Source organism: Lissotriton vulgaris, chromosome 9, assembly GCF_964263255.1.
Source record: "Lissotriton vulgaris chromosome 9, aLisVul1.2, whole genome shotgun sequence".
In the NCBI taxonomy this organism is placed as follows: Eukaryota; Metazoa; Chordata; class Amphibia; order Caudata; family Salamandridae; genus Lissotriton; species Lissotriton vulgaris.
The window spans coordinates 1,117,604,733-1,117,621,317 of NC_141697.1; the positions used below are offsets into that span (position 1 = coordinate 1,117,604,733).

Below are 16,585 nucleotides of genomic sequence, written 5' to 3' on the forward strand. Positions count from 1 at the left end.
AGGGTGTAGGTCAAAAAAGAAGCTACAAAACGTATGATTGTGTCATTCATCCTCAGAAGTTGTATCATTATTGGAATAGTTGGTGTGTTCTCCAGGTAATTTATCTAATGGCAATTCATAGTGGGTTGACTTTTTCCAATTGGAATCAAGTTTCCCCCATATAGGGCTTCGAGGATAGCTATGGCTATACTTGTAGAATGGTTCCTTTGGAACCTCTAGTGTAACTTTCCCATTTCTACCAGATGTGTACTGAGACACTGCCAAGAAACCAAAAGATGATAGGGTTTTTTGGCACAACACTGAGCAGACAGCCTACTTAATGTGCCTGCAGGGCTTAAACTGAATTCATTTAACCCAATATTTCTCTGAGTTACTACTTTTATTTTCAGATGGCACAGCTCACAAAAAAAGAGAGGTAAAGCATGCCTAGTGTTTCCAAGCTGTGGTATCTGATAATAAAAGCATTGACACAAAGAAAGAGCGGATAACATTAATTCACTCTTAGTCTCGTAGTTGTAAATTGGGTTTATTCATCTTATGTAAAAAGGTCAATGGTGCGGTCCCCAGAACTGTGGAGGTAAAATTCCAGGGAAGTTGAAAACCAAATATTTCTTTTATAGGTTCTTGAACCTTATCTCAGCAGTCTTTCAGTGAAAACAACCCAAGATCACTTGTGTTAGATCATCATTTTTCTTGATGGTCCAACAAGGGTTATTGTCTTTAATCCGTGATATACATTAGGTAGCATATGTCCAGAAGACTCTTTGGAGCATCACAAATTTTACTTTGTGACTGACGACTTGGGGAATAATGATTTCCGGATGTTTGTGTAGGCTCTGGACAGTAAGAGATTGAGATGGTGGTGTATCATTCAGCAACCATTTATTTTGTATTATAGAGAGAAGGAAGAATGATTGTTTTGGTCTTGTGAATGAATCGAATCTAGAGACCACATGTCTGCTCTTTCGAACTTATTGATCAGCGTAAAGAATTATCTGTCTCGACTATGAAATATTTTATGCTTGGAAATAGCTACTCAATTTTAGTAATTGGTAGAGCATTGAGTGGCTCAACAGAAAAATGTTGTGTAAGTTGTAAGTTGGAAAATTAACATGGGTTATCCAAAGTACAGGCCTTATGAAAAACAACACCTTAGAAAGTTCATTCTTCTCAAAGAAATCGGGCCTATCAATTTAAAAGGGTCATTTGACCGGTGATATGCCATTTTAGAATTATTTAGTTTCATAATTGTTTTTCTGTAAACCTTTAATATTGCTTCAATTGTGTCATAGAACTGCCGCCCCAAAACAATATTCCATCCTTTGATTGGTGGGAAGGCATACTAGACAAAGCGTTTTGATCACAGACAGAGGAAATCAGCGTCTTTTGAGAACCATTGCATCTCTTGACTAATCAGGAAGGATTAGTAGGTTTATGGTAAACTTAGTTAGTTCCTCTGAATTGCACTGGTAGTCAAGTGTTTGGAAAAAAACGGAGGTGCAGGGATTTTTGTCTTTCCGTGGGAAATTATTGATTCATTTGTCTAGGTCCTTAAAGAACCTGTTTGACGGTTCTGTGGGAGCTATGCTAAACAAGTAGTTTGCAGTGAGTGTGCATTATCTGAATTTAATCTACCAACCCTTGTAACATAATAACATTTAAAGTGAACATGTCTCTAGGTTCTTAGAAAACCTTTTTGGGTCAATTGTACATGGTGTCCAATTGATTCGGCTAGTAAACATTTTGGTTGCCAGGTTAAACTACTTTTGCCAGCCATCTCCTTGGAACATAATACTTTAAGTGGTCCAACCTTGGACTGGTCTTTATTGAGTGAGTATCCGCAGTCTGACATTCTACTCAACTGAGCTCTTCAGAGCAGGAATAGATGACTAAATGTCTTCAGTAAATACAAGGATTTCCTCTCCATATGTAATTGTTTAAACAGTTCAGTTGTTAAATGGAAGGCCAGCAATTTCCTGATGAGTTGATTGGGACTAGTAGTGGTTCGATCTGTGTTTATTTCCTTATCAAAAAGTGTGCCTCTGACGCTGGCTTCTCAAGTGTCCCATCTTAGCTGTGGATTAAGTTCAGGTTTGGTGCTCCTTTTGAGCAATTAATGTGGTTTTCCTTCAGTACAAGCAAGCCACACATGTAGAGATGGACAAGCCACACAAACTGTTACAGAAATGCACTCTTGCATTTGGCCCAGAGCAGAGACTATAAGAGAGAGTGTTAAAGAAACAAAGACATCTACCATAGCCCATAGTCTGACACATTGTTGTCCCCATTGTTTCTTATGGTACAGTTTGCCTTTCCAATAACGCTGGATCCCTACAATGTATTATCTTCAACTTTTAATACTTTTACTCATTAAATCTTTTTACCTAAACTGCTTTCAGGTAATGAATTAACTTAACTGTAATGCTAGTTTGGGAATGTTGAACATGGAATACATACACTTGTTCCTAAATAATGCCTTGCCACGTGTGCCATGCTAACAAGGACAAGCAAGGCATTGTCACAGAACCCAGTTTACCTTATAGTAATGAGACTGTTTTGGCTTTGTGTGTGCTCACTTACAGCTCATATTACGACTATGGCCCCTCTCCCCATAACTTGGCAATCAGGTTTTCTACATTCAGGATACACAAGAGGAAAAAAAACAAATAGTACTAAAACATTTACCGAGTTCCTTTTTCCACTGGGATTTCTTTGCTTCCAATAATGATTTATCGCGCTCTCTTTCACCCAGAGTATTAAATAAATCTCCACCTTGCCATGGGTTCTTGCTAAAAAAAAAACCAAAATGGTTACTCTGTAACTACAGATCATCTAATATAACAAAGCATCTTTATATGTAAAACTGTGCAATACCATGAACAATAATTAAACAGTAAACATTGCATTCTTGGGAATCACTATAAATACTCTGTAGACATTTTCAGCCTTCTCACAGTTCATTCACCAATGCAGTAGTACAGCCTGAGAGCAACATCTGCGATTTAAAAGCTTTTCTAATGAAATCGACTTTGCTTCAATAGTGGGTGAACAATGATATCCCTGAACATCCTCTTGGCTTATATGTCCAGTGCCTATTTTATTATCATTAAACATGCCTCAGCAATACAAATCCAGCAACATTTTCCCAACCTGGGTCATGTACCAGACATGATTAAGCTCTTAGGGACTGATTTAGAGTTTGGCAGGCGAGTTACAAGGTCAGATACATAACCGATATACTGTCAGAGTTACTACAAGGGTATTGTTTGCAATGGCACTTGTAGTAAGGGGGGCAGGTTGTGTGATATAAGCAACATTTGAACAGGACAACCGAATCACCAACCTCAAAATCATGTGTTTAGTCTTTGCTAAAAAAAATCTAGATTTACAGAACACTAAACTATCCCAAATCTAACAAAATGTTTACGCAAAGCCTGCAAAGACATCACTCCAATCTGTGGGCCGAATAAATGTCTGATAAAGCTTCTCTAGCATTTTCCACATGTTCATTGTGAAGCAACCAATTCAAAAGGATCATCTCCCACTCTTAATGAATTGTACAAGTTATTTACAAATCCGCTGCATAGACTAGTCAACATAAAAAAGAGAATGTGATTGCACTTTGTAGGAAAGTGCCCCTTTTTAAATTTTTGCCTCGTATTCGATGGAACTTTGACAGAAGTGGACTGGGTTCCCTGTTAACCAGGTCCCCAGTGCCAGATATCATTATCAAAAATGTTCAATTTATCCCCTAATTGGCAATACCTTTAGCACTTCCTGCAAGTCCCTAGTAAATGGTACTCCTAGTAACCGTGGCAAGGAGGCTAAAGAGGGGCCCTAGGGACTGCAGCACGAATTGTGCCACCCTAAAAGGACCCTTCACCAAGCACATGCAAACTGCCACTGCAGACTGTGTGTCTTGGTGCAGACAAAAGTGAAAGCATGACATGGCATACAGCCTGTGCGCCACGCCAGCAGACAATGCATGCAGTATAGGTAAGTCACCCCTAAAGCAGGCCTAACATCTCTAAGGTTCGGTGAACTACACAAACTGGGTGGACATATCTGCATGTGCTGGTCAGTTCAATTTCTGCCAGTGCAAGTGATCAGGGAATTCAACGTGGGTGAATGGGTTTGAATAGGTGTAAGGAAGTCCTGGCGCTCAGCGTGTTCCTTAGATTAAGATTGTAGCTACAAACGTAAAAGTTCGGTGCATTCAGGTCAGGGGAACAAACCCAACGAAAAACCAGCCCCTGCAAAGGTAGGGAGAGGTATCTGCTGCTCCAAAGTATACAAAAGGAGTCCTGTGCATAGGATAAAACTGGGTGGTACCCTGGTGGGGACCTTAATTAAGCAAGGGTGTCAAATAAGATTAAAAAAAAGATTTGTCGGGCTTGATATCAAGGATTTTAATTATCCGGATGAAGACTTACAACTCCCGCACAGACTCGTGCTTCTACTTACATATACAGAGCATTCAGGTGTATATGAGACATACCAGTCTCCTTACCTACGGATCACACCCACGAACGCCGCCATCCACGATTAACGCTTTTACTGCGTTTCAGCCCTGATGAGTCACAGCCGCTACACGCTGTGACGAAACACGTGTCGGCTTTATTATTTATCACAAACAAATTTCACTTGGATGTACTGACCATTCATTACGCCATTAAAATCCTTGATATCAAATCATACGAATCTTTTTTTGGATCTTATTTGACACCATTGCTTAATTAAGGTCCCCACCAGGGTACCACACAGTTTTATCATGTGCACAGGACTCCTTTTGTATACAACTGATCAGGGAAGCCATTTTAAAATACATGTGCTGGGCACTGGTCAAAAACGAGTTCCACAACTACATGATGGCTTCATGATTTATTATTTCATGCATTTGCATAGGCTACTAACCAACTCTCCCCTAATGCCACTAAATCTAGTAGTTAGGGGAGTTCAGGGCACCAGGTAATCAGATCCGCCCACAGGCTCCTGTTCACAGATTGGAAACTGCTCACCAAGCAGGCCACCACAACCATCATAAACTCAATCGACTTGTGAGCACCGACAAACCCCTACTCCTACCAGGTCTGTAACCTGGGTAGCAAGCAAATTAGCAGTGCCCTTACTAGCATCCTTAACGCATTCATCTACCCGGCCACTGTGCCAGGTGGATGAAAGCACACATTGGTCAAACCGTTCCTGGAAAAACCCTCCACTGACCCCAATGGACTTATTAATTAACAATCTATTTTTCTGCTCCCTTTCCGCGCCAAGGTCCTGGAGAAAGCCATAAACTGCCAGCTCACCAAACACCTGGAAGAAAACCACCTGCTTGACGCCTCCCAATCCAGCTTCCACCCCAACCCCAGCACTGAGACAGCCCTGATCGCTGCAACTTATGACATCAGATGCCTCCTCGACCCAGGGGGAAGACTACAGCCCTGATCCTCCTCGACCTCTCAGCAGCCTTCGACATCTTCTCCCACCACACACTAATCACCGGACTTCACCACATTGGCATCCTTGGATAACACCCTCAAGTGGATCATCTCCTTTCTCGCAAAACGCACACAGAGGATTCACCTATCACCCTTCATCTCCAAGGCAAAGAGTATAATTTGTGGCGACCCCCAAGGTTCCTCCCTCAAACCCACCCTCTTCAACAGCCACATGATGCCACTACCGACATCATCTGTACCCATGGACTCAACATCATCTCATACATGAATGGCACCCAACTCATTCTCTCCCTCACGGAGGACCCCACCACCACTAGATCCAACTTGACCAGTGTCGCCGACTGGATGAGGTCCAACTGCCTAAAACTGAATACAGACAAGACGGAAGTGCTAATTTTTGGAAACACTTCACTCTGGGACGACACCCGGTGGCCCACGGCATTCGGACCGTTGCCGACCCATGAGGACCATGCCCACAACCTTGTCATCCTGGACATCCAACTCACTGTGAAGCGTCAGGTCAGTGCACTGTCCTCTTCCTGCTTCCACATACTCCGAAAGATCTTCAGTTGGATCCTGTTCAACACGAGGAAGGCAGGTCACCCAAGCCCTCGTCTCCAGCCAGTTTGACCTTGGAAATACATTCTATTACAGAACCACCAACCAGCTCTTCAAACGACTCCAGACCATAAAGAACACCACAGCCAGACACATCCTCAACCTTCCTAAATGATCCAGCATCACCCCCCCCCAACTTCAGAAGTCTCCATTGGCCCACGCCCAGAATCTCCCCTGTCTCCCTGTCCAGAAGAGATGCAAGTTCAAGCTGCTGACCCATGCCCCAACATCGGAACCACCTACATCAAACACCGCCTGACCTTCCACCAACCCACCAGACATCTCCCATCTGCTCCCTTCGCCCATGTCCCATGCATTAGTTGCAGTCACAGCGGAGGTCGTTCCTTCGCCTACTTCGACGCCAAGTCCTGGAACGAGATCCCCTTTCGAACATCCTCCTCACTCGCAAACTTCAGGAGGGGGCTACAGAGCTGGCTCGGACTACGCCCCATGTACTTCAGCACCTGGATACCCCAATGGGTGAGAAGCAGCGCTTTACAAATACTGTTTGCTTGATGGGTAGGTGGTGTAAAAGATGATTTTATTTTAATAAAAATGTGTGCTTAACATTATGACAATTTCTGCACTAAAACGAAAACATTGCACTAAACAGAACAGAATTTACCTGTTGTTTGACTCAACTAGGTGTGACTTAGGCGCAGAATTAAATCTTAGAATTTAATGCAGCCACAATGTGTTTTTCAATTATCGGTTCACAGCAAGTAAACAAAACGTGCACTATTTATTGCTTTGCATTATTCATGTTATTATATAAGTTTTATAAAGCGCTAGCTAGACCTGGGGGTATCAGAGCGCTTAACATACACAGCTGCATTACATAGCATGACATAGGGATATATAAAGATATAAGCCAAACATAATTAGGTTTACATTACATAGCAGGACATAAGGCTGCATGGGAATATAAGCAACACTTTAAAATTAGGCATTTAGTGAAGGGTGGGGGGGGGGGGGGAGCTGAAGAGGTTTGAGCTAGTCCAATATTCGCCTATCCATGATGGACAAGTGAGCAGGGGGTCTGCTAGGTTATTAGAATCTAGGTTTGTTGAGTTGGACAGTAAAGTTTTTCTTGAGGAGAATGAGTTTCAGGTCCCTTTTAAAGCATGGGAAGGCAGGGATTGCATCTGAGGTCTGTCAGGAGTGAGTTCCATATCTTGGGTACTTTACCAGAAAAGGATCGGGATGGAGTGGTTTTCTTTTTCAATTTCGGCGGAAAGAGAAGAAGTGAGTTTAAGCTTCTCAGGGATCTAGAAATTCCAGCTTTAACCAGTTTGCTATTTAGGTAGTTGGGGGAATCTGAGTGAAGGGTTTTGTATGTGATGCAGGCCAATTTGTAGATACATCTACCTTCAGCCAGTTGAGGGAGTGGAGGGATGGTGTGATGTGATCAAACCTTTTTACCCCAGTTATGAGTCTAGTTGCCATGTTAAGGACTGACCTTAGTGGGGCAAGGTGAGCTTTTGGCGTCCCTGTAAGGATGACTTTCCCGTAGTCCAGTTTGTATAGGACTAGGGACTGAACAACAGTCTTGAAATCGTCCTGGGGAATAAAAGGTTTAATTTTCTTCAGGTGTTTTCATGCATAAAGCGCACTTTTTGATGTGGTCTATCAATAGGTTCTTGTCCAGGGTAATGGCTAGTGACTTAACAGAGTTGGTTAGGGCTAGGGAGCAGTTTAGGTTATCCATGTTCTTGAGCCAATCTTGGATAGGAAGGTGGTTACTTTTTGTAGCAAACAATATTAATTCTGTTTTGTCCGGGTTCAGCTTTAAGTGGTATGCGTTAGACCAGGATTGGATCTTGGTTAGTGTGACATTGAGGTGTCGTATGTCGCTGGGTGATTTGATTTTGTAGTAGAGTTGAGTGTTGTCTGCATATAGGTGATATTTGACTCCTGCTTGTTTCGGAATGATTATAAGGGGTTCCATGAAGAGATTGAAAAGAGCGGGGGAGAGGATCGAGACTTGAGGGACCCAAAGGGTGACTCGTGTTGGTTTAGAGAGACAGGAGTTGATTTTAATTTGTTGCAAACTGTGCTGGAGGTAGGAAGTTAACCATTTTAGTACAATGTCATTTATGGGAGAGCGGCTCTTCAATGTCTCAAGTAAAGCTGGGTGATTAATTGTGTCGAAAGCCGCAGATAGGTCAATAAGGATGAGGAGACAGGCTTCACCTTCATCTAAGGCTCTGTGGAGATCACCTAAGATATTGAGCAAGGCTCTTTCGGTGCTACACCCTTTACTAAATCCCGATTGAAAGGTGTCAAGGAGGTTGAAATGCCCAATTTGCTTGTTAAGTTGATGGAGAACGTACTTCTCCAAGGTTTTGGCTAGAATGGGAGGATGGAAATAGGTCTGAGGTTGTTGAGGTAGTTAGGGTCGGCCCCTGGTTTTTTGAGTATGGGTGTGATTTGTCCTAGTTGAAGAGAGTCTGGGACACAGCCTGATGTGAGAGAGGAGTTTTTGATTTTAGTCCGGAAAGGGTTAATGATGTGGATGAGTTTTTGTACTATAGTGACTGGGAGAGGTCCATAGTGTGGGAGGTAGGCTTTAAGTTTGCAATTATAATGAAAACCTCATTTTCCGACACAAATTCGAAGTCCGACCAATTTTCATCATTTTTCAGTTGGCAGCGGACCTGGTTCTCCTTGGTATGATTAAGATCTGCTTGTTCACGGGTGAGTATTGTTGGGCAGGTTAAGTTTGAAGGTGTATTGGAGGTTTGGTTGAAGGATTGCTCAATTTTAGTGACTTTGTCTGTGAAGAAGCTGGCAATTTCTTCGCATCGATCCTTGGTCGCTTTAATTTATTGAGGCGTAGCACGGTTCGTTTGCCAATTGACAATATTGAAGAGTTCTCTTGGTCTATTCTTAGCATGTTCAAGTTGGCTGCGGGAGAATGAGGACTTTTCTCTAAAGATGTGCTTTTTATATTCCGACCGAGCCGACCGAAGTAGCGCTAGGTGCCTTGTTGGTGGGTTTTGCCTCCAAGTCCTTTCAGCGAGTCGGAGTTGTCTTTCGGTATTGAGATCCACATTGAACCATGTATTAGATTTGATAGCTCTCAATTGTTTAAGTTCGAGTGGCGCTGCTTGATCTAACACCTCAGTCGTAATTGAGCTAAAGTGAGCTGTGAGGTCATCAGCCGACGTTGTGGTGGACTGGAACTGTAGATGGGCATCGATCTTTGATTCAAGTTCGGAGATAGGGACTTCATTGATGTTCCTGATCCAGTGCTTTGGTTTGTCGGGTCATTTTTAGTTGGTATCTGACTTGGTGAGTCGATATTAAACAAAATGAGGTGGTGGTCAGACCAGTCAATAGGCGAGATTGATCTCAGAGAGATCAGTTTGTTTTTGGTGATGATCGCATCCAGAATTGCTCCTTTGATGCGTGTTGGTTCATTGCAGAGATGTTGGAGGCTTGTTATTTCAAGCAGGTTGGAGAGGTTCTGGACAGTGGTGCCTTCTGTGTTGTTCCAGTGGATATTGAAGTTACCCAAGAACACATCTTTCGTGTCTGTTAGGGAAAAACGAGTTATTAGGTCACTTAGTTCTTCGGCGAAGAGGGCACGCTCCCCAGGATGATGGTAGATGGTGTGTAATTTGATGGGTGTGGTGCCTCTGACTGCAAGTTCGACACCAAGGTACTCCAGAGTCCGGTATACCGCAGATTTTAATGTGGTAATCTGAATACCTTCTTTGTGGCCGATCGCTAGCCCTCCACCTGTTTTGAGCGGTCTGCCCTGCATAATGACATTGTAACCTGGCGGGGAAAGTAGGTCTAGAATGAGGTTAGAATGGTCGTTGAGCCAGGATTCTGTGAGAAATGGGATGTCTATTTCTTCCCGGAGTATAACTTCGGCAATGTCTGTGGCGTGTTGTATTGCTGACCTACAATTGAGGTTTATAGGATTATACCCAGATCAGTTGACTGGGAGTGAGTGTTTGATTTGCTAAAGAGCTCCGTCCATCACCCTTTGGGATCGCTTTGTTCGCCCTAAGTTAGCAGGGTATGCCCAGACGTGGGTCCCTTGCTCACTTTGCCACTGGATTCAAGCTAGCCTGGCCGATGACTGCTGACTAGCCAGAAACCGGTCCCAGGATGCTTGTTTCTGGTCCAGGGAAGACATGGTTTGGCAGTTCGGGCCGGACTGTTCCCATGAGGCACAGGTTCAGACTGATTTGCATATGGCCATGTCTGAACTGGGGTGGTGGAGTGAGCAAAAGAATGATGGTGGATTAAACCCAGATCAGTTGACTGGGGGTGAGTGATTTCCTCAAGCGTTCCGTCCATCATCCCCTTTGGTATCGCTACAATTGAGGAGCATGCAAGATAGAGTGTAGGAAGGTTTAATGTCAGGGTGTGTTGTAAGCATAGAAGTGTATTGTGCCGGGAGTCTGGGCGAGTGGACTATTCTAGGGGTTTTATTTGTGCCCACTATGACTGGGATTGCGGCTGGAGCTGTAATCTGGTTTGTTGCGAGGTGAGAGTCGTTGCTCTCCTCTGTTTCCATTATTGGAAGGGGGCAGAGAGCCCGGTTAGGTCGATGAGCCTGCTCCCCAAAGGATTGGAGGGCCATGGGGGTCAGGTGGGGCCATGGAAGAGGCGAAGGCGAGTAGCTACCCAGAGAGCATGAGCAAGGTGGCTTATACAGGTTGTGCCGATTTAGTTGAAGATGTAGGATGTCGGCCGCTAGAGCATCGATTTTTTTGCTCCATTCTGGTCAGTTGTTGGGTAAGTGAGTTGCAGGAGTTACTAGTCTTCAGAGGGGGCAGTGTATGACTAGGGTCTGTAGAAGGGGAGAGTACTGGGTTCTGGAATTGAACAGTATCATTGGGAGTAGGCGTAGGGATAGGTAGAGCGTGAGGAGTTGGGTCAATGATGTTTCGAGTCTTGCTGCAAGTAGGATGCAAGGGAAGAGAGTGAGCAAAGCTCAGGAGGGGGTCGGAGTCCAGGGGATTGGCAAGGAGATTGGTGGTCGGGATGGATTGGGCCTGTGGTCTTGGGTCAGAAGAAGGAGAGTGAGTAGTGATTTGAGGGAGGTCAGTGTCTGAGGGATTGTCGGTGACGTTGGACCTGTGAATGTTTATGGCAGATGGAGTAGGGTCAGTGTTGGAGTTGGGGATAGGTCGCAAGGGTAGAGTCGGGTTTACTGAGGTCAAGAGGGGAGTGGCTATAGCTAGTTCAGTAGCTGGGAGAATGCCGTTTGTGTCCAATCTGTCTGGTTCTAGATCAGCCTTGCAGTGTTTGTTAGGTATGCGTTTGCTGGTCCTAGTGGGATTAGTGGATGTCATGATGGTGGGTGTTGGTCAGCGGAGTCTGGTAGAGGGGATAGTGAGATTGTAATAGGTGATGGTTGATGTCCATGAGCTGTAGAGTGTGTCAGCAGGGAGGTTGACTGTGTTCTGGGGCATTTGTCAGGTTGGAGGTCCGTGAGTTGGAGAGTGGATCGGCCGGGCATGGTAATGGTCTCGGTCCTGGGATATTAGTCAGGGTGAGAGGTGATAGGGGAGGATGAGCATTGTCATGCTATTCTTGAAGAACTACGGAGGACGCCTTTTGCAACTTCCTGCCAGTAATACTGTAGGCCATTCAGTTATGAGACTTTCATTGTTCTGTATAACTAGATTTGTACTGCCACATCCAATGGCATTTCATCAAAATAGGGGACAATAATATTCATTTAAGGGATAGTGCTAGAATAGAAGCAATAGGTAACGTTGTATAATTCTGTATTCATTTAGCTTTGCACACTTTATGCTGACTGCACATTCCATTGACTTATAATGTGAATATTCCTATAGAAGATAATACATTTTGGAGATGTGCTCCGACTCTAGAGACTGATACCTTGTCAGTTTCTACAATACTTTGAACTTGACTTCCTTTAATTTATTTGCTGAATTTGATTGAACCATATGCTAATCCCTTAGATTTAGTTGCTAAACTTTTGCACTAATTAATTTTGACTTCAGTATTGCACTTTGAAATATTCGAATAAATCTTAATGGTTTTACATTTTACTACTGGCTCCAGAGGATTTATTTCCTTAAAATGCAAATTATTTCAATTGTATTCGAGTGCCATTATGGGTGCGTTCCCTCATATATGCTTGAAGTTCAACACCATCCCCAATCCTGCGAAGGCGCTTTACCTTGACTATCTAATACAATAGCGTCAACTGTGTTTATACGCGGGTCGGTCTGGCCACATTACAGAGGACATGGCAGGCTGATGGGCTGGAGGTTCCCTACCTGGAGTTTTATTATATGCCATCGCAGCTGCAGCATACTGTGCACTGGCTTGACAAGGCCGGGAACTCGAAGAAGAGCTTGATGGAGGGAACCTTTGGAGACCGATCGTTACTGGAACTATTGTTGATGGGGAGGAGGGTACCCCAGACATGCCCCTACATCATAAGTCACGTCACAGAAATTTGTGAGCTGATGGTTAGAAGGGTGTTGCAGCGAGCGCCGTATTCCCCGGACATGCCCCTATGGGTGGTAAAACCATTTGCTAAAATCTCGGCCTCTATGTCCATACATAAATGGCCAGGAAGTGGAAGGGGGGAGGGGGGATGTCTAATGATGGGAGACTTATACGATAATAAACAATGCATTTCACGTGAGCAGGCGGTAGATACCTTCAATATAGGTAGGGGGCAATTTTTACAATACGTGAAAATAGCTCGGGTGGCAAGGGAGCTATGGCCCTATTTTCGGGAGGAGCCCCTGTGGCGAAGGTGCTTCAAGTCATGCTCTATATGTCTCGAGGACGGAGAATCATATCACACCTTTATAGGGCAATACGGGAAGACAAGATGGTCCCAACGCTCCCTGTGCAGGAAAGATGGACGGCAGTAGTAGAGGAACCCATAACGGCCAAAGACTGGATCAAAATACATGAGGGGGTAAAGCAGGTTAGCTCGAACACACGGTTTAAATTGACACAATAGAATTTCGTCCATCAAATATCTCTCACATCCAAAAGACTGAATAGGATATATCCAGACCGTTCGGGGCAATGTCCCAGGTGTGGGGCTGAGGAAGCAGATCTCAAAACACATGTCTTGGGCATGCCCAAATATTGATCCTTACTGGACCGAGGTTCTGACCAGGCTGAGGGAGGCTACGATGTGGGAAATACCCGGGGAGATACATACGGTCCTGTTGGGTCTACTGCCTAGACCTAAAAACAAGAAGCTCAGCAGGAGGTTTGTGCTCCTGGGGCTCATGTTGGCAAAGCGAAGGTAGCCATCTTGTGGCTCAGCCGTGACCTACCAAAGGTGCTGGGGTGGGAGCAGCATATAAATGAATAGGCCACTGCAAAGTTGTTCTGAATGCAGCGGACAAGACAAGAGAAAAAAGTTGAAGATGATTTACAGGCTTGGAGGGCAATGTTGGGAGATCTGCAGAGGGATTGGGTGTCTAGCGGCTCACAATCCCATGCTGCAGAGATTGGCAGGGCAACAGGGCCACACCTACATAGGGGAGGAAGATGCATGATTCTCGACAGGAAAGACGACATACCAAGAGGGGGAACTACGGAGAGCTGCACACAGACATGGAGGGGGGCAGTTTTTTGTTCAATTAAGGTTATTGTTACACCGATGACATCAGCGACAACAGGGTGGTATAGGGAGGGGAGGAACAACGGGTAGCCACTGAATGCTAAAGTTTGTTCAAATGAAACAGTCAATATTGTATGTATATACAATCCGTGCTATATGGTTTGTTATCTTGGCACCTACTTTTCTACCGATTTACTGGTCCTCCTTGGATGGACAGCCTCATAACACACCGATACGATTGTAATGTATATGTTTGATTCAAATGTCAATAAAGATATTTATTTTTTTTAAAGAAAAGAAAAACATCACATGCGTTCCTGAAACCCTTCATCTTTCCACTTAACACACTTTTTCTATGCCCATCTTCAATAAATTGTAGAAAAGGTGTATCCATTCAGGTTTCCAAACGCGACTGTCATTCCTCAGTTAGGGCCTGATTCTGAGTTTGGCAGACATGGTAATCCGTCACAAACATGACAAATTACCCTGTCTGCCAAACCCACAGCGAGTCCACCCATTGTATTTTGAGCTTGGAATACTGTCAGTTCCCCGATGGTGGTACTCCACTGGCACTGCCGTTAGAAAACATACACCACATGACCAGTGGAGTAAGGGACCCCAATGTAAAGACACACCACCTGCCCTATTTAAAGCAGTCAGTTAGATATCTTTTTTTCTGTCAACCATGACAAGAAACAATAAATAGACCCCACACGCTAGGAAATTTCTCCCAGGGTCTGAGAAGCATTAGGTTTTTTCTTGGTTTTTGTTTTTTGGAAACAAAGTCCTGCTTTTGAAGTCTGTTTCTATGGGGGGGAAATGGGTTTGGTTCTCAACCCTCTAAAAGTTGGCGGTCTTCTATTGGTGAAGTTGGAAGGCATAATGTCGGGCACCGGCCTGACAGAGTAAAGACCACCAAATCTAAATCTGTCCATTATTGACTGCAGAAGAAAACAACTCAAAGCTATGATGATCCATTATAATGTGACTCTTCTATGAGTAAAACACTGCACCACTGATTAAATGAATGTGGATAACTATAAATGATAACTTCTTACAAGAGGCATCCTATCCCCCCCCCCCACCCGACAAGGGAGACATCAATCAAGGTGACATGATGGTCCTTAAACCCAGAGGTTCCACAAAATGGAATATTAACAATCCTCAACATTGGTTTCCAACTCTGAAAAGATGCACTAATTAAGTTTAGAAAATGCTCAATATGGGAGTACATCCATTCCATTAACCCAAATCTAAATTGCAACGTTTAACCAGAGAGATCCACACAATACTCTAGTCATAGGGTAGTTACCAAAAACGTCAGCTTAGTGTGTAAAACCAGAGTGACAGCTTCATAAGTATGCAGCTTAAATATAAATTGTTCCAATAAGAAATCAAATGTTAAGATGAACGTGGACAGGAAAAAAAAATCTATTTGGCCAATAAAACTTACAGGTGTCCCCTCTGATTATTCGTATTTGCTGTTTTTTGTTGTTCACATAGCAAGTTCTGGTCCTCCTGTACAGGTGAAGCATTGGAAGCTTTAGTGAGCAATCCATGAACGCTCTCTTCTTTTGACTGGTTAACTGCATTATCATCTAAGCATTCCTGTGCTGGAAATAAAACAGAATACTGGTTGAAACAACATAAACATTCTTAGCATGGTGCTATTCTACATACATTCATAAAATGATTACTATTAATTGTTTTGCATGACTACATAGAACTTTTTAAAATGATAGAGCACCATCAGTCTTCAGGGGAAATCACATCTGAAGTGGAGAATGGGGCGAAGTGTTCTCAACCATTCATATTGTTGGAACAATATTTTTCAAAGGGTGCCAACAGACCGACACAAGTACACATTAGATGGAAAATACTGAACCACTGAACATTATTGTAGGCACGGGTTTGCAATATAGTATATTAATGTTTAGGACTTCAAATTAAGAGACTTCCAATTTAGAGAAGAATGTTATAACATTCAAGGCAAGGATGTGCATATTCCAGGGCAATTCTCCTTTAACTGCAACTCTCAGCAGCAAGAGAATCACAAATCATTGGCGTCCTCCACCCCTACTGCACCACACACCCCTCTAAAAGCACCCAGACATGAAGCGAACACCACAAAACTACAGTACCTATTCTTCAACGCAAGAACAAAAATTCCTTTAGCATCTTTGACCTATCCTCAGAAACAACACTAGACTTTACATTCAATGCGGATGGCTCAGCGAAGATTCTACACCCAGACGCCACAAAGTCAGCTCATCCTAAACAAAAATCATATTGGCAAAATTGGAGGAGGCCTGGCTGTCATTCATCAAAAACAACACTATAAATAAATGAAAACCTCACCAAGGATGGCTGTGAATCCTTGATGTTCAGCTGTCACCCCCACTCCAACTATATTCCTACCTCTTAATATGTAGATCATTGCAGAGCAATGCCCACTTTAAAGATGACTTACTTGACACAGTAATCCACAACCATTTGTCCACCCAAACCTATACATTCTAGGAGATCTCAACCTATGGTTTGACAAGAAGAATCTAACCAAAACCATATCACAACCAACCTTGAAGCCTTCAACCTCCAACAAGTCAATTTCTGGCCCAACTCACTGCGCAGGACACACAAGGTGTCATATGTGCACCCTTAGGATACGCCACAGCTACAGACAACTTTCCCGAACACTGCAGTATTTCTCAGGAGCCCATCATATCCCCATTATTATTCAACACCAAACAAACCCCCTTACCAAATTAGATTAAATCCTACAACCTCGTCTGTTACAACTATTCAGATGACACCCAAATGGTAACAAAATAGATAGCCCAGAGGGCCTGCACAGTTTACAACTGGAGGACTGCCCATGCGCCATAAACACATGGGTGAAGAGAATAACAATATA

The 16,585-nt window shown here is 43.6% G+C and overlaps 1 protein-coding gene across 1 annotated transcript in view; it reads right to left on the reverse strand.

Annotated features, from left to right (window-relative positions):
* CCDC66 (coiled-coil domain containing 66) overlaps window positions 1-16,585 on the reverse strand; it is a 262,436-nt gene that overhangs the window by 175,904 nt on the left and 69,947 nt on the right. The window contains exons 5-6 of the mRNA XM_086939128.1: window positions 15,125-15,284; window positions 2,686-2,789 (exon numbers count right to left, since the gene is read on the reverse strand). Of these exons, the coding sequence (XP_086795254.1) occupies window positions 2,686-2,789; window positions 15,125-15,284 (264 nt within the window). The remainder of the gene's footprint in view (window positions 1-2,685; window positions 2,790-15,124; window positions 15,285-16,585) is intronic.